Source organism: Canis lupus, chromosome 33 (genome assembly GCF_003254725.2).
Source record: "Canis lupus dingo isolate Sandy chromosome 33, ASM325472v2, whole genome shotgun sequence".
Taxonomy (NCBI): Eukaryota; Metazoa; Chordata; class Mammalia; order Carnivora; family Canidae; genus Canis; species Canis lupus.
This window is the reverse complement of record NC_064275.1, coordinates 26046926-26069633: the sequence shown is the minus strand read 5'-3', so window position 1 is coordinate 26069633 and position 22708 is coordinate 26046926. Positions and strand designations below refer to the sequence as shown.

Sequence of the window (22708 nt, the reverse complement as noted above, 5' to 3'; positions counted from 1 at the left end):
ATATTCTAATCAATAGGAAAGCAAAATTTTAAAATCCTCATGTACCTTGTACCCTCTAAGAATAAATCCATGGACCCAGGTAGAGAAATGCTGCTGTATACAAACGAAACTACCTAATCATCCCAGAAGAGGCCGTATGCTTACCTGCCTCTATGCCTTTGTTCCTGTTATTCTTCTATTCTGGAATATTCTTTCCCTAACTATAGTTATCAAATCCTAGTTCTACTCATCCTTCAGTGCTTAGTTTAATTATCATCTCCTTCATGAATTCTTTTTGATACCCTTAGCCAAAAATTCTCTCAGCCTCTCAGGACCATTTTATACCTCTTCTGTTGCATTAGCTACATTATTCTTCCTTACATCATACTATTATTTTCCCGTGGCTATTATAGCTCCTGGATAACATGAAGATTAACTTATTATTTTTTTATTTACACAAAAACTAGTTTAGTCATCTTCCATATGACACCTGATAAATGTCCACTGACCATCATGTAGGGGAAAAAATAAATGCTAATATAACTATGAGTCTCTACTGATCCTATTAAAAATGGAACTGTTTACTAAAAGCTTATAACTAAACATATATAATATATTCATAACAAAAGAAGAAAAATATGAGGAAAAAATTGCAAGTTATTTATAGGATTTACCTTCTTTTAAGCATTAAGTCTGATATAGGTATGCATCTTAGACCAGTTCCCAAAACCATAAGGAAGGATGTCAGAAGCACAGTTATCCGAAGACCTAAGATGAAATGAAAAAAAAAATCTGGGTTATTTTTTATAGTCTTTTCACTTAAGTTCAGTGTTAAGAGTAAAGATTTCTTTTATTCTATCACAGTGATATTATATTCTATAATTTTAGCTTTTTTTTTTTTTTAAAGAGTTTGTTTATTTGAGAAAGAGAGTGAAAGAGAGTACGAGTTGGGGGGGAGAAAGAGGGAGATATAGGCTCCCCACTGAGCAAGGAGCCTGACACAGGGCTCAACCCCCCAGGACCCTGAGATTATGACCCAAGCCAAAGGCAGGTGCTCCTCTAATATTTTAGCTTTTTTTTTGTTTTAAAGATTTTATTTATTCATGAGAGACACAGAGAGACAGGCAGAGGGAGAAGCCGGTGCCCTGCAGGAAGCCTGATGCAGGCCTTGATCCCAGGACTCCGGGATCATGCCCTGAGCTACCAGGCATTCCTAATATTTTAGCTTTTTGCTAAAACTCCACACATGGGGGAAAAACTCTCTACGCTGAAAATGAAATGATTCTAACTTTAATAGCAAACTTAAACGATCACATTAAGGAAGAAGTTCCATTAGCTCCAGTTTTTCAAAATAAATGTCTACAATGTTTTGTTCACATATAACATTAAGAAATATAGAAAATAATTTTAAAGGACTAAGTATTTTAGTTTTATACTTCCAATAAAAAATTCCAGTTTTCAAACGCAAGCTGCAAAAACCCTAAACTTCCCCTAAAAAGGTTTTTTTGTTTTTTGTTTTTTAAGATTTTATTATTCATGAGAGACACAGGCAGAGGGAGAAGCAGGCTCCTGGCAGGGAACCTGATACGGGGCTTGATCCCATGACCCCAGGATCACAACTTGAGCCAAAGGCAGGCACTCAACCACTGAGCTACCCAGGTGCCCCCCCTCCAAAAAAAAAGGATTTTAAGGAAGATAGATCATTGCTTTAAATTTTCTGAAAAATGACAAATGGCCAATTATGTAATTTATCTAACAATCAGGACAAGCTACTGTTCGTTGTATGAGGTGGTCCTTTAGAACTCTTTGATTATGAATACAACAATGATCTTATCTTTCTTGACTTAACAGATGGTTTTCAATTTATAGAATGATACAGTTTTAAAAAAGGTATGGCTTAGGACTTTATAATATGGATCAAATAGCTTTTCCCTTTCTATCCCAAATATAATCAATTATTTTAAAAACGTGTGCCAATGGTCGGTCATATGGATAACAAGGTAAAAGAATATAAAAAATATTAAAAGTAATCAAAAATAGGCACAATATTCTGGCTGTGGCAGAGTAATATAATGGAATTATAAATTCCTATGGTTGGAATGCTGCACTTTGGGGATCCTTGGGTGGCTCAGCGGTTTAGCGCCACCTTCAGCCCAGGGCCTGATCCTAGAGATCCAGGATCGAGTCCCGCATTGGGCTCCCTGCATGGAGCCTGCTTCTGCCTCTGCCTATGTCTCTACCCCCATCTCTCTCTCTGTGTCTCTCATGAATAAATGAATAAAATCTTAAAAAAAAAAAAAAAAAAGGAAATGGTGCACTTCTGTTACTAAACTAACGCCACCTGTTTGTAGCAGCCACATCACACAGGTGGCTCAAACTGAGCATGTGGGGAAAAGTGGCAACATTTCTTCCAATCTCTCCCAAATTCAACACCTCCTTGAAACCATTTCATAGTGAATAGACTTAATGCAAATTTTCTAATGCAAAATCTTCTTTTTCCCCAGGGCTTGCTTTTTTTTTTTTTTTTTTTTTTTGACAGAAGGGAGATAGTTAAGTATTTTGGTTTTCAGAAGGCTTTTCTGCTTGAAGGTGTTAAAAATAAGACAACAGGCCCAAAATGGAGTTGCTCATGCTAAGCTTCGTGTCACCAAACTGCCATGACTTAATTATAGTTTTGGTTCTCCCAGAAATGGAACACTAATTTAGTCCATCAGGGCTAGTGAGGTAATCTGCCTGAGGGATCCCTCCTATTCCCTAAAGGAAAATGACCTTGCCATCAATCCAGTTTTTGCTATAGAACTTCCTCATTCCCGCTCCTTTTCTGCCTTTAAAAGTCTTTCATTTTGTACAGTCCTTGGAACTCCTTTCTATATGCTAGACGAGATCCTGCCCAATTCATGAATCATTGAATAGAGCCAGTAAGATCTTTAAATTTACTCAGCTGAATTTTGTTTCTTAACCAAGGAAATCGAAAGTCAACAAAACTATAATTATGCAGATTAAACATAGCTAGGAAAATAAATTTGAGATCTGGATCAGACACACACATGCCACATTGAGGATAATTTGTGATGTGAACTGAGTTAGCTTTATAATATTCTTATATGACTTGAATATGATTAATACAATTTGGCAGAAGGAATATCATAGAAAATTGTGCTTCTCGGTAAGAAGTAATGCATACATACTGCTCATTTACTGCTTCTACTAACAGAATGCAGATTTTAAACCCACATTATAGCTATGGGAAATAGAGTGTAATTAATAAAAAGTACATTCATGGTCATAAATATGCTAAACTTGCAAAATGTTCTTATAAGGTTTTATGGGGTGCCCTATGAGATACTGATTAAAATGTTATAGATTTGAGACTATAAGGCTTACCTTCCACATGATATTTTTTTCCTAAATGTGGTTTGTAATTAAGGTAAACAGCCACCAGGCAAGCAGTGAGGCATTATTTATGATCATATAGTCCAAATAACCAAGTTTCCTATTATTACTGCTAGAGGCTGGCACACGCTTTTCTACTCAATTATAGTTTTTATCAAACAATAATATAACACCTAAATATATACATTTCATAATAAAGAAGTTATGAAAAGCTGATTATTAAAGCAACCTCAACAGGTACAGCTTGTGGCTTTCTTATTTTTAATTGTTGCCAAGTATTACTTAATCCACCCCAGATGATGCTCAATTCTGAATAAAATATTTTCTTTATCTCATTTGAATCTTGACAAGGTAGGACTCCACAGTTGCATGTAATCAAAATGCTATCAACTGACTTTGGGAAGGAGAAGTATGAGGACTTCAGGAAAATAGGCCTATGAGACTTTTACATAAATAAACAGATCTCAGGTGATTACAGTACCAGGATGTGAGTGCAAAAGCCATCTGATGAAAGGTGTTAGAACAATTTCAGAAAACCAAACATAATTGAAAATAAAAATAAAGTTATTCAAATATGGCACAGACACTGCAAGAAGCTTCCTTCCCATGGGTGAAATAACTCCTTTTGCTGGGAACATATTTGGTACAGGAATGGCATCTCTACAACAGGTGCCTAAAAAATCAGGATGCAAAGTTAACTGGAACACATACACATCCACATCCATAGTGGATACATGGGAAATTAATTATAGTCATAAGGTTTATCTGCTAAGACTGTTCTCAGGCTCCATACTTCCATCAACTGGAGTGAAGACCAGCTCTCTTTGTTCTTGGCAAGACCTCCTGTCTCCCTATCCCCAAAAGCCACAGCCTTGCCACCCCAATCTGCTTTGGAGACCATCAGGAATAATCACGTTGTGCCTGTTTTTCCTGTCTACACCAGTCAAGAGAGATCCAAGATTCATAGGTCATTCGTATACAAATATGGCTTTATATATCCCCTAATCTGACCTCATCTCTACAGCTTCCCCAACTCCTGAAACCCTTCCACTGTGCCTTCTGGAGTGCTCACAATCAGTGTATCAGTGGAATCCCGACATTGTCAAGCCCTTCTCCAAATGTTCTCTTCACCTTCTAATCCCATCAAAACCTCTCGCCCCATGACAATGCTTCCCAAGCACTTTCAGATCCCAGTCATTCTCTCCTCCCTAAAGTTCCTCAATCTCTTTTCTTGATGCTTTTAAGATTTTGTCTGGTTTTAAAGGATATGATTAGGCTGTGCCTCATGTTTCTTCTGCTAGGATTCTTGTATTTCTTAGTGTTGTGGGTTTATAGATATGGATTTTTTCTGCCATTATTTCTTCAATTTTCGGGCCCTCCCTAATCTCACTCTATGTTCTCCCCTTACTCCTCTTTCTGGAACCCTAATTACATGTATATTAGGTCACTAAAAACTGTCCCACAGCTCACTGACACTGGTGGGGTTTTGTTTCTTTTTAGTCATTTTTTTGTGCCTCTCTTTTCCATTTTGGATAGTTTTTATTGCTGTCTTCAAGTCCACTAATCTTTTCTTCTGCAATGTCTAATCTGCATTTAATTCCTGTCTGGCACGCCTTTTTTGTTGTTGATCAGATCACATTTTCATCTAAATGGTCTTTTTATGTTTCCTGTGTCTCTCCTCAACATGTTCATGCTTTCTTCTATTTTCTTGAATGTATATAGAATAAAGTAGCTGTTTTGATGTTCCTATCTAATAATTCTATCATTTGTGTCATTTTTTTTCCTTTAAAGATTTATCTATGTATTCATGAGAGACATGGGGGGCGGGGGTAGTGGGCAGAGACATTGGCAGAGGGAGAAGTAGGCTCCTCACAGGAGCCCAATGCAGGGCTTGATCCCGGACCCCAGGATCATGACCTGAGCCAAAGGCAGCTGCCCAACCGCTGAGCCACCCAGGTGTCCCCATTTGTGCCATTTTGGGACCTGTTTTTATTCATTGTTTTTTCTCTTATTTACGTGTTGTATTTTCCTGCTTGTTTGCATACTTTGTAAATTTTTATTTCAATGTCAGGAGTCCTGAATTTTACCTTGTTGGATGGGTTTTTTTTTTGGGGGGGGGGGCACTTCTTTAAATGTTTGTGAATGATACTGAGAGATATCTAAGTTACTTTTGATCTTTCCGAAGCACACTTTTAAACTTTATTAGGTGAAATCAGAGCATTCTTTAGTCTAGGGTTCTTTTGTCTTTACTACTGAGGTAATAATCAACCCAAACTCTTATGTATTTTGGGGTTTTCCCTTTCTGGCCTTGGGAATGTGAACTATGCCTAGCCTTGTGTGAACTTGGGGAATTGTTCTGCTTGTTCTTTTTTGCTGGTCCTTTTTCCAGTGTTTGGTAGTTTTCTCACATGTATCTGCTGATCGGTTATCAGCTGAAGACTCAAGAGAAACTCCCTATAGCTCTAGAACTTTCTGTGAGGTTTTTTTCCTCTCTGGTTCCACCCTAAGAATTCTAGCTAAGTTGGTCTCTTGGAATCCTCAACTGTCTACTCAACTTAGGGAAACTGCAGCACTCAGCCCAGGCTCCCCATCCCTACACAGATACCTGGACATTCTTTCCAGGCAGTGGGCTGAGGTATTCATAGGATCACTGCTCTGCCCTGCCTGCTGCCCAGTGTCTGAAAACTCTGTCTTTTGTTTTGTTGTTGTTGTTGTTGTTGTTGAACATAGAAGAATAAATCTAGTTCCTATTACTCTATTATGGCCAGAACAGCCTTTGATCTAATTAATATTTAATTCTAATACTCAAAACTCCTTGCTGCAGCTGTCTATAGACTAACACACACTTGTCTCCAGGGCATTTACTCTCACCATCTGCAAATGTCTTGGCTCGATATTCCTCCTTATGACACCACTTTTTCATAAATCTGGTGTTTTAGAGATCCACTAGATGATCATTTCAATATCCTGACCTCTCAGTCCCCTGACTTCTTATTCTATGATCATGTCCTCTGCCCCACACTTCAGTAGTCTGTTTTGCTGTTTATACTCTGGACTTTATCTTTACTACGATTGCATTCAAGACATAATCTCAGTTTCAAGCATTCCATTCTTCAACCATGACCTCCTCTTTCTCTCCTGTCTTGCTTTATTTTTCTCCATAGCATTTATCATCATTTGACATACTAAATATTTAATATTACTGTTTTTTTTCTGCTTAGGTTTCCTCATTAGAATGTAGGCTCTGTGAAGGCTATCTTTCTAGTACTTAGCATACATTTAGGTACTATCTCCTTGAAACTTTCTTCACTTGACTTCTAAGGCACACTTGCTCTTGGATCTCCTATTATCTCACTACCTAGTCCTTTTTTGTCTCTTTACTAAAAAAATGAAAAGGTGTAAGCAGGTATAAAACCCACCTTACAAAGATAACTGGTCTTCTATGCTAAGGTGGCTGGGGCCTATGGCAGTAGGAAGGCTAGACAACTATCTACCCTCTAAAGAGCAAGATATTTTAGTACCCAAGGATGCTGAGAACTTACTTTCTAGGTATGTAGATAGGACATCTGTAGCAGGACAGCCAACATATGAAAGTATATTAGCTTTCTCCTACTGAAAAGGAAAATCACTTCCCAAAGAGAAATTTTAAATTTAGTTTTTACTGCTTCAACCAATGGTGAATATAAAACTTAATTCTCGGGACACCTGAGTGGCTCAGCAGTGGAGCGTCTGCCTTCCGCCCAGGGCGTGATCCCAGGATCCAGGATCGAGTCCCACATCGGGCTCCCCGCAGGGAACCTACTTCTCCCTCCGCCAAATAAATAAATAAATCTTTAAAAAATAATAAAAAATAAAAAATAAAACTTAATTCTCGGGGATCCCTGGGTGGCTCAGCAGTTTAGCATCTGCCTTCGGCCCAGGGCGTGATCCTAGAGTCCCGGAATCGAGTCCCACACCGGGCTCCCTGCATGGCACCTGCTTCTCTCTCTGCCTGTGTCTCTGCCTCTGTATTTCTCATGAATAAATAAATAAAATCTTAAAAAAAATAAAAAAATAAAACTTAATTCTCTATGTGGAGGAACTATCAAAAGAATTCCTAAAATAACTTATTTTATAAGTGAATAGGTAATCCCTAACTTATCTAGCCACAGACAGTTCATACAATTATAATAAAAAAGGTAAAAATTGACATTCTTCTACCACAAAAACAAGCTTGGTTAAATTTAGAAAAATAATATTGGAACATGCTCCTGATGAAAAGATAAATAAAAATAAACCACAAAATAAGATTTTCCCCTAAATTTAGCCAACCTTATAAGGAATGACAGAGTAACTGTCACAGATTGGAAGAGATTAAGGAGAAATTTTAACTAAATGCAATCTGGAGCCCTACACTGAATCCTGGAACAGGAAAAAAATAAAAAAAGATGCTAGTGGAAAAAACTGGCAAAATCCAAATACAATCTATAAATTGGTGTAAAAGTAAACAAACAAAAAACAAAGAAAGCCTCCATTTGGTACAAGAAACCTTTCCTCAGCATCTAGCACACATCCTCTGTGAAAGCACCTACTCTATCTGTAAGTTCTATGCCGGTCAAGACACACCTTCCAGGGCTGCACACCTTTTTTGTTCTTAGAAGGCTCTTCCTTTATTGCTTTGAGTTGCATCCTTTTGTAGCTTCACTCAATTTAGTTCTTCCTTCTAGAATTACACACAGTAAGCCTAATTCCTCTTTTACTTGATCTTCACATGGTTTACATTCTTCCTCAAGTTTCTTTTTAAAGCTTGACACACCCAGTTCCCTTAACCTTACACAGGATGATTTTACATCCTTTATTATTCTTGCCACACGCCTTTAACAACACTCCAGTTTGTCAATGGGCTCCTTAAAATGAATGCTCAGGCTACACACCAGAGCATATCCAGCTGTCTCTGTTTGACACTCTACCTCCATGCCTAAAACTGTCCTCCTTTTTCAGCAGCTACATCACAGTGATCCTAAATCCTGTACCCAGATCTGTGTGGTATAACTGAATGCCTTATCATTCAGTGGTACGACCTCTTTTTTCTCCTCTTTTTTTACACTGGGAAGTGGTAGGTAAAAGGGAGATGTGTGTCCACAGTGTTCCTCAGAGAGCCTTCATCCATCCGCCCTGCTTTATCTGAGAATCCTACATCTCGACTGGCACAACCACCTAGTCACCAACACACACTTTAAAGCTGCCAGTGCACCATTTTATAGAAACCAGAGCTCTGAGATCGGAGTTTCCCAAAAGCCCTGGGCTCTGGAGTCATCTATGATGCAAAGGCCAACTCAGTACTTGTGGGCATCATCAATTTTCTGACCTTTCACCCTCCACCTCTCCAAATCCCTTTGAAGTCAAAGCATCAGTCATCCTGCTCAGGTATTTAAAAAAAAAAAAAAAAAAAAGCATAAATAGCACATGCACAGGAATGCTCGGAGGTCCACACTGTGCAAAACAACGTGAACGTTTAGAAGATGGCTTAAGCTTTGTTTGCATAATGGGCCTCGATGTAAACACAAATACAGCCTCTGCAAAGAGGCTTTGTCGCTTTGGGGACGGAGGGCTGGGAATGGGATGCCAGCAGCACCGGGTGGCCTCACGTAACCCTTCAGACCACGGCGCCCGCGGCTCCCCGGCTCCCCCAGCAGCGGCCCCCTCACCTCTCTTGTCCAGCAGCCACATGAACGCGAAGCAGGGCAGGAAGCCGATGGGTCCCCACAGCACGAGCAGCGCGATGTCCCAGCTGGAGAAGCCGTAGGCCTGGCGCGCCGAGTTCTGGATGGGGCCCCAGGTGTTCCAGACCAGGCCCTGCGCGAAGCCCAGCAGCGAGAAGAGCAGCAGCACCAGCCAGCGGCGCCCGTACACCCGCCCGGGCCCCGGCGCCGCCGCCGCCGCCGCCTCCCCGCGGCCCCTCCAGGCGCCCCCCGGCGCGGCAGGCCCGAGCCCGGGCCCCAGCAGCGGCTGCCGCTCCTCCTCGCTGCTCCAGCCCGCGCCCATGGCGACGCGTGGCCCGCGGGGCCTGTGCCCAGCGCCGTCCGGGGGGCCGCCGAGCAGCCCCGCGCCGCTGCGGTCGCCCTCGGCCTCCGGGCCACGCCTGCTGCGCCTGCGCCCTGCGCGCCCGCCCCGGGGCCGCGAGGAGGGGCAGGTGCCGCGCGCGCCGGGCGGAGGCTGGGGGGCCGCGCGAGGGGAGCCCCCGCCCCGACCGCGCCCCTGCACCCCGCGAGCCCCCGAGAGCCACCGGAGGCGGGCGCCGGCCTGCACACAGCCTCCCGGAGGACGCACGAGGAAGTCCCAGCGCCGCCGAGCCCGGGAGAAGGAGACTCCCCCGAGACGCTGTTTTAAGAGGTTGGCCCGGGAGCCTGGGATTGCTGGAGGAAGGGCCTAAGTTTACATCACGTGCCGAGTAAACAACTCGGATACCTCCCATTACTTAAGCTACTGCTTGCTTCCGTATTGGGACTTATTATTATTTCTGCTGGATTTCTGATTTTGGAAATTAAAGGCGTGTGTGTGTGTGTTGGGGATGGGGGATACGGTAAGAGCGAGCCGTTGCATCTGCCGCTTGAAAATAATTTCGTTTTTACGGACAGTCAGTACTTGCCTACTTTTATCATCATGTCTTACATACCCACCGACATCATAAGCTAGCCAATTCCATTCATACGCACGTAAAAAAAGGTAGAGATCTCTTTCTATCCGTTCACTGTCATTGATGGGCTAGTAATAAAGACACGTGGATGAAGACTAAGAGACTTCTGCCCCTAATGGCTTAGATCCCTCTCCAGTTGTTAGGATTTTGACCAAATGAAAAGTAAGTGAGAAGGGTGCGGGGAGGGGGAGGGTGTGATCTCTTGATCAAGCAGCCGGTTGTTTATTTCATTATACAGATCCGGTAGCCTGACAGCTGTCGGCGAGTGTCCTTGAAACCCTAAGTCAAGCGATTTGGCTTGTGTGGGTCGGGAAATGAGTCACGGAGAACGCACTTAAAGAACGTCTGCCTGGGGATCCCTGGGTGGCTCAGGGGATTGGCGCCTGCCTTTAGCCCGGGGCGTGATCCAGGGGTTCGGGGATGGAGTCCCGCATCGGGCTCCGAGAGTGGGGCCTGCCTCTCTCTCTCTCTCTGTGTCTATCATAATAAATAAAATCAGAAAAAGAAAGAAAGGAAAGAAAGAAAAGAAAAGGAAAGAAAGGAAAGAAGGAAAGAAAGAAAAGAAAGAAGTAAGGAAGGAAGGAAGGAAAGAAAGAAAGAAAGAAAGAAAGAAAAGAAAGAAAGAAAGAAAGAAAAGAAAAGAAAGAAAAACTCTGCCTGAAGTTCGTATTTCCCCGCAGCCACAAGAACCAGGCGGAATCGGGGGATTCCTGGGGGGGCTCAGCGGTTTGGAGCCTGCCTTCGGCCCAGGGCGTGACCCCGGAGACCTGGGATCCAGTCCAGCATCGGGCTCCCTGCATGGAGCCTGCTTCTCCCTCTGCCTGTGTCTCTGCTTCTTTCTCTCTGTGTCTCTCATGAATAAATAAATCTTAAAAAAAAAAAAAAAAGAACCAGACGGAATCATGTTGTTGCCAGAAGGGCCAGGGAGGTTGGAAGAGAAGCGTGAGCTGTCCTGGTACCCACGGAGTCAGCGGAGGCGGAGCCCCATTCTAGGGCCCCACGCCCCACAAAACTGCAAACCATCCGCTCAAACTCCTAAACTGCTGGGAGGAGGAAAGCGCCAAAGCAGATGGGAAGGACCCGACTGGAAAAGACGGGGAGCAGAAACTAAGGCTGCGACAACGAAAGAAAGAAGATCTTACGGCCTGTGGGGAAGGTTTAAAAAAAAAAGAAAAAAAAAAAAAAAAAGCGCCGGAGCCTAGACCACGTGCTGGCATTTCAGAACCAGGGCAATCAAAACAAACCTGCGTGGCCCCGCCCAGCGCGCGTCACGTGACGGCCGCGCCGCGGCGCTTCCGGGGAGCGTGGGAGCCGCCGCGACCACTTCCGGCCGCGCGGCCCGGGGGAGCCGGGGTCGGCGGCGCTCTGGAGGGGCTCCCGCTGCGCTGCCCACGCGTGTGGCCGGGGCGCGGCTGGCCATGGCGGCAGCCCCGGGGGCGACCCCCGACTCGGCCCCCGCCGCTGGAGCCGGAGAGGTGGAAGGTAGGCGCGGGCTGAGGCCGGGCCGCGGGGGCTCGCCGCCTCTACCTGGGGCCGTGGCCTAGCGCCGTCCACGTGCCTCCCGCGCCGCAGGAACTGGGAGGAGGGTTTAGTGTGTTGAGGGGGTGCGTGGCCTCCTCCGTGGGGCATCCGGGTCTCCAGCCCCCACAGCCTGCCTGTGCCGTTCACGCGTCTGGGTGCTTTGGTTTTTTGTTTTCTCTTTGTTTTATTGGAGTTCAATTTGCCAACATATAGCATATCACCCAGTGCTGAGTGGTTTGAATGCGTTAAAATTACGTTTTTTTAAAAAAGATTTTGTTATTCATGAGAGACACACACAGACACAGGCAGAGGGAGAAGCAGGCTCCATGCAGGGAGCCCGACGTGGGACTCGATCCCGGGTCTCCAGGGTCACGCCCTGGGCTGAAGGCGGGCGCTAAACCGCCGAGCAACCCGGGCTACCGTCTTTCAACGCTTTAAAGATGAGTTTTCTTTTTTTTTTTTTAAGATTGATATTTATTTATTTACTTTAAAAGATTTCACTTACCCATCATTGAGAGAGAGGCAGAGACACAGGCAGAGGGAGAAGCAGGCTCCCTGCAGGGAGCCCGACGTGGGACTCGATCCCAGGACCCCAGGGTCATATGCTGGGCTGAAGGCAGCGCTAAACTGCTGAGCCACCCGGGGACCCCTTTATTTTATTTATTTTATTTTGTTATTTTTTATTTTATTTTATTTATTTTATTTTATTTATTATTTTTATTTTATTTATTTTATTATTTTATTTTTTTATTTTACTTTATTATTTTATTTATTTATTATTTTTTTTATAGATTCTATTTATTTATGAGAGACGCAGAGAGAGAGGCAGAGACACAGGCAGAGGGAGAAGCAGGCTCCATGCAGGGAGCCCGATTAAATTTGTGAAAGAGGAGCCCACTCGAGGTAAATGGAAATATCTGGCTGTATTATGAACAGAGGTTATGAGCTTTTTGTCAGGTTTTGGCGGAATCCGGCCTTAGATAACCAGCAGGGCCGGGTGGCCCACGTTCCTGAGATCTCTGTTGGCACCTTTTGAGAGGTTGCTTCCGTGCCTGGTGCTGTTCTGGGTACTGCCCCTGGGGATCGAGAGACTTTTGATTGTTTATTGTAATGCTTTTTTCCTTTCTTCTTTTTTTATAGATTTTACTTATTTATTCATGAGAGACACACAGAGAGAGGCGGAGCCCCAGGCAGAGGGAGAAGCAGGCTCCATGCAGGGAGCACGACGCAGGAGACGCAGGACCGGGTCTCCAGGATCAGAGACCCTGGGCCGGAGGCGGCGCTAAGCCACTGAGCCACCGGGGCTGCCCATAATGCCTTTTTCCAATTGAGTAACAGCCTAGAAAGTTAAAGAATGACTCCTAACTGGTAACACGAATAATAATACCAGGAGGTACACACCGGGTGGAGACTGTCACCAGGAGGGAGATCCTGGTGGGGGAAACATAACGTGCTTCAAGGAAGGGGTGGCTGGAGGTGAACCTTTAAAGATTGAATGGGATGGTGCCAAACTTATGTGGTAGTGCTGGGGAGTTGTGGGAAGACAGCAGAAGACCCAGGATGGCTATGATTGGAGATCAAATAGTCATGTTTGCCCAGAGTGGGAAATGACCAGTGCAAGCCCAAGGGACAATTATAACTTCCTCCTGGGGCAGCCCGGTGGCTCAGCGGTTAGCGCTGCCTCAGCCAAGGGCATGATCCTGGAGACCCTCGATCAAGTCCCACGTTGGGCTTCCTGCGTGGAGCCTGCTTCTCCCTCTGCCTGTGTCTCTGCCTCTCTCTCTCTGTCTCTCATGAATAAATAAATAAAATCTTAAAAAAAAAAAAAAAGTAACTTTCTCCTGTCTGACCACAGGCTCTTGTCTTTATAAACTCCCTCATATACCCTAAAGGTACAATTCTTGAACTACATCTGTACCTCACATTCGTTGATTCTTAACATTTTCTGTCCATCTATATGTACTCCCTTATCCAGTTTAAGACGCATGTTATTTTATATATAAATATATATATATATATATATATAATTTTTCATGATCTCTCCCTTGAAGATGAACTGTACCCTTGTCCCTCCCTGCCTTTTATTCTTCTGGCAGAACTTGTGCCCTCCTTTAAAAAAAAAAAAAAAAAACTTGTGCCCTCGATGAACCCAACCTCTTGTCCTCCTTGCACCTGCGCTGACATGGCCAAATTTTGCTGGGAAAAGTCCTGTGCAAATTGATGACAGCATAAAATGAAAATGATAAACCTCATGAATATGCAGTCAGCATGGGCCAGAGATCCTGTGATTCTGTGTCTGTGATAAGCTTACTTCCTCTGATGACAATTCTCTTCATCTCTTTGTTACTTTCAGTGGGTAACTTTGCAGATCAGGTCAATTCTGCATCTAATTTGTCTTTCTCCTCTCCTTCACTATCAGACCCTTGTCCAAATCATCCACATTCTCACCTAAACCACTACTTTATCTTCAGGCCTCATGACCTGCTTTTTCCCTTGTGCCCGTCCAATCCCGTCTCCATGCAGCAGAAAAAGTGACACTCCCTTACTTAAAATTCTTCAATGAATTCCATTGCACTTAGAATACAATCCAAACTCATAACCATGGCCTACAGAAATCCTTGATGTGGGCTCTGCTGAAGTCTCCAGGAGCATCTGTTGTCACTCATTGCCCCCTCCTCTTTTCACATAGTTGGCTTACCTAATCTTCAGCTTTCAGAGTATGTCACCACCTGAGTTCTTACCAGAACAACCTATCTAGGGCAGCCCTGGTGGCCCAGCGGTTTAGCGCCGCCTTCAGCCTGGGGTGTGATCCTGGAGATCCCGGGGTCGAGTCCCACCTCAAGTCCCAGGTCGGGCTCCCTGCCTAGAGCCTGCTTCTCCCTCTGCCTGTCTCTCTCTCTCTGTGTCTCAAGAATAAATAAATCTTTGTTTGTTTTTAAATAAATCTTTAAAAAAAAAAAGAGCAACTTATCTAAAACTGTTATTGTAGTTTTCACCTAACTCCTAACCATAGATAATCCTGCTTCCTTCATTTCAGTTATACAATCTGAAATTACTTGTTTGTTACTGTTTTTTTCCACTTGAACTTAAGTACCTTGAGGGCAGGACCTACAACAGACCTACATCTGTTTTATTCACCACGTGTGTCCACGTGTGTCCCCAGGCACATAGTGGGCACTTAATACCTATTTGAGTGAGTGAATGAGTAAGGGAACTCTGTGCCAAGTCCAGGGGCAGGAGAAGAAAGAGCATGGCATGGTCCAGGAACCACAAGAAGCTGGTATTAGAAGTGGTGAGAGAGGGATCCCTGGGTGGCGCAGCGGTTTAGCGCCTGCCTTTGGCCCAGGGCGCGATCCTGGAGACCCGGGATCAAATCCCACGTCAGGCTCCCGGTGCATGGAGCCTGCTTCTGCCTCTGCCTGTGTCTCTGCCTCTCTCTCTCTGTGACTATCATAAATAAATTAAAAAAAAATAAAAAAAAAAAAGTGGTGAGAGAAGTGGGATGATGAAGGACCACTTATACCAAGTTAAGGAGTCTGGACTTTATGACAGTAGGAGGCCTTTATTTTTCTTATTTTTTATTTTTCCATTTGAGAGTAGTCATTTATTAACCGACCAGATTACAAAAACAACCGTGGTAGATACCTTAGTCCATCCTTCTAATAAGAGTAGGACGCCTTTAAAGAGCTTTAGACAAGGGAGTAATATGATCAGATTTGATTTCAGGAGAATCACTGCTTGAACGGTGGAGGATAGATGGGAGGGAGAAAGACTAAAGGACAGATACTTAGCCTTTTAAGCCTCAGGTTTGTCCCCTGTGTAAAATGCGTAGTTGTTGTAAAAGTTAAAGGTAATTGTGGATCATCCAACATAGTGTCTGGCAGGAATTGCATATTCAAGAGTGGTAACCGTTTTTATGATTAATAAAAAGGCCTGGCACTGGTGACTGATGGATGTTGCAACTGAAAGAAAAATTAGAGGGAGCTCTGGAGTTTTCCAGCCTGAGAAACTACCTGTGAATTAGGAAACTGAGGAAAAGGAGATGGTTAGGAGTAATGTCTGAATGCATAGACTTTGGATATGGAAAGATGATACATAAGATACCAAGCATGCAGCTGAGTAAGAAGAAGGTTTTTTGTTTTTTTTTTTAAAGATTTTATTTATTTATTCATGAGAGACACAGAGAGAGAGAGGTGCAAACACAGGCAGAGGGAGAAGCAGGCTCCATGCAGGGAGCCCATCGCGGGACTCAATCCCAGGTCTCCAGGACCACATCCCGGGCTGAAGGTGGTGCTAAACCGCTGAGCCCCCCGGGCTGCCCAGAAGGGTTTTTTTTTAGACTTAGTATTCACTTTCCATAAATTCACCCTTTTAAAGTATGCAATTCATTGTTTTTTTAAGTATGTTTACAAAGTTGTGCAGCCATTACCACTATAATTCCAGAACATTTTCATCACACTGAGAAATCTGGTATCCGTTAGTAGTCATTCCCAATTAGACCCTCTCTCCCCAGCCTCTGGCAGTCACTAATCTACTCTCTGTCTCTGGATATTTGCCTACTCTGGATGTTCCTATAAATGAAATGATACAATATAGAGCTTTTTGTGTCTGGCTTCTTTCACATTGCATAATATTTTTAAGGTTCAACCGTATTGTAGCATGTATCCATATTCCATTCCTTCTTATGGCTGAGTGATATTCCATGGTATGGTAATACCACATTTGTCTGTCCATTTATCAGTTGATGGCATTTGGGTTGTTCGCACTTTTTGGCTATTCTGAATAATAGTGCTGTGAATATTCATATACACGTTTTTGTGTTAACATTTTTTTAGTTTTCTTGGGCATATATCTAAAATTGGAATTGCTAGGTCATAATTCCACTTTTTGAGGAAACGGGTAATTTTTCTTTTTTTTTTTTTTTTTTTTTAGAGAGCACAGTCATGAGAGAGGGCATAGAGAGGGAGAAAGAGAGAGAATCTTAAGCAGGCTCCATGCCCAGAACAGAGCTCCATGCAGGGCTTGAGCTTACAAGCCTAAGATCATGACCTGATCTGAAATCAAGAGTCAGACACTTAACCGACTGAGTCACCCAGGTACCCCAGAGGAAACTGGTGATTCTTAATCTTGAAGTCCTAAGGAGGGAAAAAAATCTGATGAAAATATGGATTTGCTCCCCTGAAAAATGGCATGCACACACATTTTTGCAGGTGATTTCATATTTGTTTTTGTTTTTTTACTTTTTTTTATTTCATATTTTTGTATTAGATTCTCAGCATCCTGTCTGGAACTTTCAACCCCATTTTTTAATTAATTTATTAATTTATTTTCAACCCCCCATTTTTTTCCAGACTGCATTTATTTTTATTTTTTATTTTTATTTTTATTTTTTTAATAAAATAATTTTTATTGGTGTTCAGTTTACCAACATACAGAATAACACCCAGTGCTCATCCCGTCAAGTGCCCCCCTCAGTGCCCGTCACCCATTCACCCCCACCCCCCGCCCTCCTCCCCTTCCACCACCCCTAGTTCGTTTCCCAGAGTTAGGAGTCTTTATGTTCTGTCTCCCTTTCTGATATTTCCCACACATTTCTTCTCCCTTCCCCTATATTCCCTTTCACTATTATTTATATTCCTCAAATGAATGAGAACATATACTGTTTGTCCTTCTCCGATTGACTTACTTCACTCAGCATAATACCCTCCAGTTCCATCCACTTTGAAGCAAATGGTGGGTATTTGTCATTTCTAATGGCTGAGTAATATTCCATTGTATACATAAACCACATCTTCTTTATCCATTCATCTTTCGATGGACACCGAGGCTCCTTCCACAGTTTGGCTATTGTGGACATTGCTGCTATAAACATCGTCAACCCCCCATTTTTAACTGTCATCCTCCCTAGAAGCACCAGTTTGGGGCAACTGCTTATTAACATTACAAAGTAAGTTAAATAGGCAAAATCCTACCAGAAGAGAAGGCTTTGCTTTAAATTACATGAGGCTTATATGAACAAAGGATTAAAAAGGTACATTCATTACATACATGATCCGAAAGGGTCAGTATGTTCAGGAATGCTGTGGGAGTCATAGGAAAGTTAATTTTTGAGCAAACTTATTACCACTCCATTATGAAAAAATATTTGAGTGTATATTATAAACAGAAGACTACTTATAAAAAGTGAGGTAGAAGACCTTGCTTTAAAGTAGTTTGTAAATAAAGTTTGAGGGAAAAAGATGCAGATAAGAAGAGCTGTAGTATAAAACATCCACAAGCAGGAAGGAATTAATTGGGAAGTAAATACTATATACCTTAAGTTCTTTGGACTGAGAGAAGAAAGAACAAATGCAGATTGGATTGGTCTGTACTTCCTAGAGTAATCTGAAAGTTGGTATAGTTTGAACATGGAAAGGAATGGAAGAGGCCATTTCTGGCAGGCAAGGCTGGGAGAAGAAGTGAATGGAGATAAGCCTGAGTCACTTAGGGCCAGAGGGCAGGGAGGAAGGTGAGGAGACAGACTGGTTCCACTGGAGGATAATTGGTAGCAGAGAACACAGGGGAAAAGAAAGATTGTGTCCATCGAAACCAAATAAGAGCAGGGTCAACCAGAAAAGTTGAAGTGAAGAGGGAAATCAATGGGTTTCTATTTTCTAGGAAGTCAGAGCAAGGCACCACAGATAGTGAGGAAGTAGAGGGAGGTATTAGGGATTGAGAGTGAAGAGCTATAGGATGGTTGCTCAAGGGACAAGAGTGATTAGGCATCAACTAGTGATAACTAACATGCAGGGACCAGGAAAGGGACCTGGTGGAGGTGAGCATGAAACTGTGGAACTGAGCCCTTTGTTTTGAGACTATTTCTGATTATGCTCAAGAGCTCCTTCTGCAGCAGTAGAGAAAACAAGTGGTTAGTTTTAATATTTTATATACATTGCTAAAAATGAATTGTGTATTCAGAAAACATTTATTTAGCATCAGTTTATGCCAAACATTGTGCTGAGCTTGGGATAGAAATGTAATTGTCTTGCCTTCAAGGCTGTGATATTTTTTGTTTTAAGTAGCAACTTGAAAGTTATTAAAAGCAAAACATGATCATGTTGATAATCAAATAAATTGGAATGCTTATTTGAAAATAAAGGGGACCTTAAAAATGTAAAATAAAGAACCATGTTACTGCTATTATAGCTTTAAGTTCATTTTTTATTTTTCAATAAGATGATCTGTTTCTTTGGGGCATCTGGACAGCTCAGTCGATTGAATGTTGCACTCTTGATTTTGGCTCAGGTCATGATCTCAGGTTGTGAGATCCTGTCTGATTTCAAGGGTTTCAGGGTCTGCAACTCAGCAGGGAGTCTGCTTGAGATTCTCTGTCCCTCTCCCTCTGCATTCTCCACCCTTCATGTGTATGTGCTCTCTCTCAAAATAAATAAATCTTGAAAAAAAAAAAAAAAGATCTGTTTCCTCCTAAAAGGAAAACAACAAACATGAGATGAATGGCACAGAGGATTTTTAGGGCAGTGAAAATACTCTGTATGATAATATAATGGTGGATATATGCCATTATATTTTGGTTCAAGTCCATAGAATGTACAACACTTAACACTGAACCAGATAAACTATGGTTTTTGGGTGAATATGTTGTGTCAATTTAGGTTTATCCTGGTTAAAAAAAAATGTACCATTTTGGTGAATGATGTTGAGAATGAGGGAGCCTATGCATTTGTGGGAAGGGGATATATGGCAAATCTGTACCTTCTCAATTTTATTGTAAACTTAAAACCACTCTAAAATGATTCTTAAAAAACAGCCAACAACTATGAAACTACTTAATGTTAAGAATCAACTTAAATTCTGAGTGTGAGATATAGGATCACACATTGTTGGAGCTTTTCAGTGAAATTAAAAGTTGTAATTCTTTGGGGCGCTTGGGTGGCTCAGTCAGTTTAGTGTCTGCCTTTGGCTCAGGTCATGATCCCAGGGCCCTGGGTTTGAGCCCTGTAACAGGCTCCCTGCTCAGTGGAGACCCTGCTTCTCCCTCTCCCTCTGCCTCTCCCCCTGCTTGTTCTCTCTCTTTCAAATAAATAAATAAGTAAATAAATAAAATCTTTTTGTTTTTTTTAAATTGCAATTCTTTGAATCTGATGCTACCTTTCAGACTGAGGTTCTTTCTTTCTCTTGAGCTCTGGTAATTTTAATTGTAGCCAGGTTTATGCCTTAATGAAGAGAAGAATATACTCAGCAACTCTTCTAGTCTTTCCTGAAATGAGTAAACATTTAACATGGAGTTGGGAAGCCCTTAAGGGGGACCTCTCATGCACATGCGGTGCTCCCAGCAACCTATATTATCAGCATGAGGAAGGTAGATAAGAATTAACTTGATAAGCCAGGATACTTTTTTCTCTAGGAATTTATCTCCTGCTTTTAAGAAAAGGAAGATCTGGATGCCTGGGTGGCTCAGCGGTTTAGTGCCTGCGTTCAGCCCGGGGCGTGATCCTGGGGTCCCCAGGCTCCCTATATGTGGAGCCTGCTTCTCCTTCTGCCTGTGTCTCCCTCTGCCTGTGTCTCCCTCTGCCTGTGTCTCTGCCTCTCTCTGTGTGTCTCTCATGAATAAATAAAAATTAAAAAGATAAAAAAAGGAAAAATCCCTCCCTGCCCCAGCAACAACTCACTAACCACTGCTCACAGCCAATGAGAAACTCCCACAACCTCCAACTCTTGTTCTTCTCCAATGAACCTTTGTTTAAAACTGCCTAATTTCCTCCTAAAGTCAGTTTGCCTGTCCTGAGTTGTAATTCCTCTTTTATTCCCAAATAAGCTCATTTTCATGGTAAAATAACTGGATGTGGTTGACATTCCCAGAGAAATATCTCATTCCAGAGTTGTTTGAGTTTTATACTTACAGAGCTGATATTCCTATTTGGGTACTCCTCCTCAGTTGGAGATGCCATACTCTCTGTCATTTTTTTTTTCTCACTAAAAAAAAAAAACATGGCAGAAAGAGGCAAGAGAGTTTAAAGAAAAGCAGAGGTCTGTGTAAAGAATTTCCGTGTGAGAGCATACATATAATTCATGTGTAGATAAGTACTTTATATTTGGTAGGGACAAATATCACCAAAAAAATTACACTTTGAATTTTTTAACTGTGGTAAAAAACAACAAAATTTATCCTCTTAACTATTTTTAAGAGTAAATGGTGTTAAGTATATTTACACTATTATGAGACAAGAGTTCTAGAACTTTTTTGTCTTGCAAATCTGTAACTTTGGACTCAGTAAACAACTCCTCTTTTCTCCCACCCCTCAGCCCCTGGTAACTGCCATTCTAGTTTTCTGTTAAGTCAAATACTTTAGGTATCTCATGCAGGTGGAGTAATACAGTAGGTCTCTTTGTGACTGGCTTTTTTCACTTAGCATAATGTCTTCAAGGATCATCCATGTTGTAGCACATAACAGGATTTCCTTCCTTTTTTTTTTTTTAAATAATTTTTATTTATTTATGATAGTCACAGAGAGAGAGAGAGAGGCAGAGACACAGGCAGAGGGAGAAGCAGGCTCCATGCACCTGGAGCCCGATGTGGGATTCGATTCCGGGTCTCCAGGATCGCGCCCTGGGCCAAAGGCAGGCGCTAAACCGCTGCGCCACCCAGGGATCCCCGATTTCTTTCCTTTTTAAGGCTGAATGATACTCCATTGTATGGTGTCAATGGATGTTTGGGTTTCTTCCATCTTTTGGCTATTACGAATGTGTAGCTATGAATATGAGTATGCAAATCTTTTTAAGAATCTGCTGTTGAGGGGCATGTGGGTGGCTCAGTGGTTGAGTGTCTGCGTTTGGCTCAGGTCGTGATCCTGGGGTCCTGGGATAGAGTCCTGCATCACACTCTCCCAGGGAGCCTGCTTCTCCCTCTGCCTGTGTCTCTGTCTCTCTGTCTCTCTTATGAATTAAAAAAAAAAATCTGATGAATATTTTTGATGAATAGTTGGAGAAAATAGCCATTTTATTTTAAAATGTGGAAAATTTACTTAGTGGAATTCTGAAGAACTAGATGGAAACATTTTGGTAGAAGTTTTGAAGATACTGTGGAGCATTTTAAAGAACTTTAGCCTGAGACACTATTCTTTCTAGAATTAACTTCACTTAAAATATAGATTTATTCTTCCTTGAAGTTTAAGATCAGTACTACTTTTGAACTTATAAGTACTATTTATGAGTTCTGGCTCATAAATGGATTAAAATAAGGAGGAGAAGATCATTTTCTGGCTTGACTGGGCAAGAGTTACAAGCATAAGAGGATGGGAAGAAGAAGCTGTTAAGTGTCCAATGTGTAACTGTCTTCTGCTCCCAGTCTGAACCTGCTTGGGTGTTCATTATCACACCAAGCCTTAGTATTGGAAAGATAATGTCGCAACAGCCTCCATACTTCTGGTTATGGTTTCTTCAGTGGCACCACCTTCTAGACCTTGAAGTTCAAAGTGTTGATGACTAAACCCTCATCATTTTACTTAAGCATTATATTAACTTTTAGGGGAATTTTCTTGATTTGTACTGACTTTTTAAAATAGTGACGGATAAAATAAGAAAGTATCATTGGTGGTGTTAGTTTTACCATTCGATCTTAGTACGAATATAGTATTTTGTTAAATAGTACTTGCATAATTCCATCTGTGTTTTTCTAATGTGGCCGAGATGTTCATTATTTTTTACCTTAATATCTACCATTCTAGAAGTTTTTAAATTTCTTTTATGTATATACAGAGTTGTCAGATTGATGAAACTGTGATAGGTTTACATGTATATATTTAGAAATAATTCAGCTCACCATGCCAGGACCTGGTTTTGTGACCTACTCTTCTGTCACCTTCTGAAAGCTTTTATTTATTTTTTAATGATTTTATTTATTTGAGAGAGAGAGTGGAAAAAAGCAGGGAGGGGGAGGCAGAGAGAAGCAGACTCCCCACTGAGCAGAGAGCCCAACTTGAGGTTTGATTCCAGGACTCTGGGATCATGACCCCAGCCAAAGGGTCTTAACTGACTGAGCCACCCAGGTGCCCCTTCTGAAAGCTTTTAAATAAGATTGTCAAAAAAAAAAAAAAAATTGTCGTAAAATCTAATAAAATTTAATTAAAGTCTTATAGTTAT

The 22708-nt window shown here is 42.1% G+C and overlaps 2 protein-coding genes across 3 annotated transcripts in view; one reads left to right on the top strand and one right to left on the bottom strand.

Moving 5' to 3' along the window:
- SLC49A4 (solute carrier family 49 member 4) overlaps nt 1–9485 on the bottom strand; it is a 70713-nt gene extending 61228 nt beyond the window's left edge. Inside the window, exons 1-2 of the mRNA XM_035709867.2 lie at nt 9060–9485; nt 654–747 (exon numbers count right to left, since the gene is read on the bottom strand). Of these exons, the coding sequence (XP_035565760.1) occupies nt 654–747; nt 9060–9396 (431 nt within the window). The 5' untranslated portion in view covers nt 9397–9485. The remainder of the gene's footprint in view (nt 1–653; nt 748–9059) is intronic.
- Nucleotides 9486–11349: 1864 nt separating this feature from the next.
- The window catches only part of HSPBAP1 (HSPB1 associated protein 1), a 64421-nt gene continuing 53062 nt past the window's right edge, over nt 11350–22708 (top strand). For both annotated transcript variants that reach the window (XM_035709863.2, XM_025475160.3), the window contains exon 1: nt 11350–11530. In XM_035709863.2, the coding sequence (XP_035565756.2) occupies nt 11467–11530 (64 nt within the window). In that variant the 5' untranslated portion in view covers nt 11350–11466. The remainder of the gene's footprint in view (nt 11531–22708) is intronic.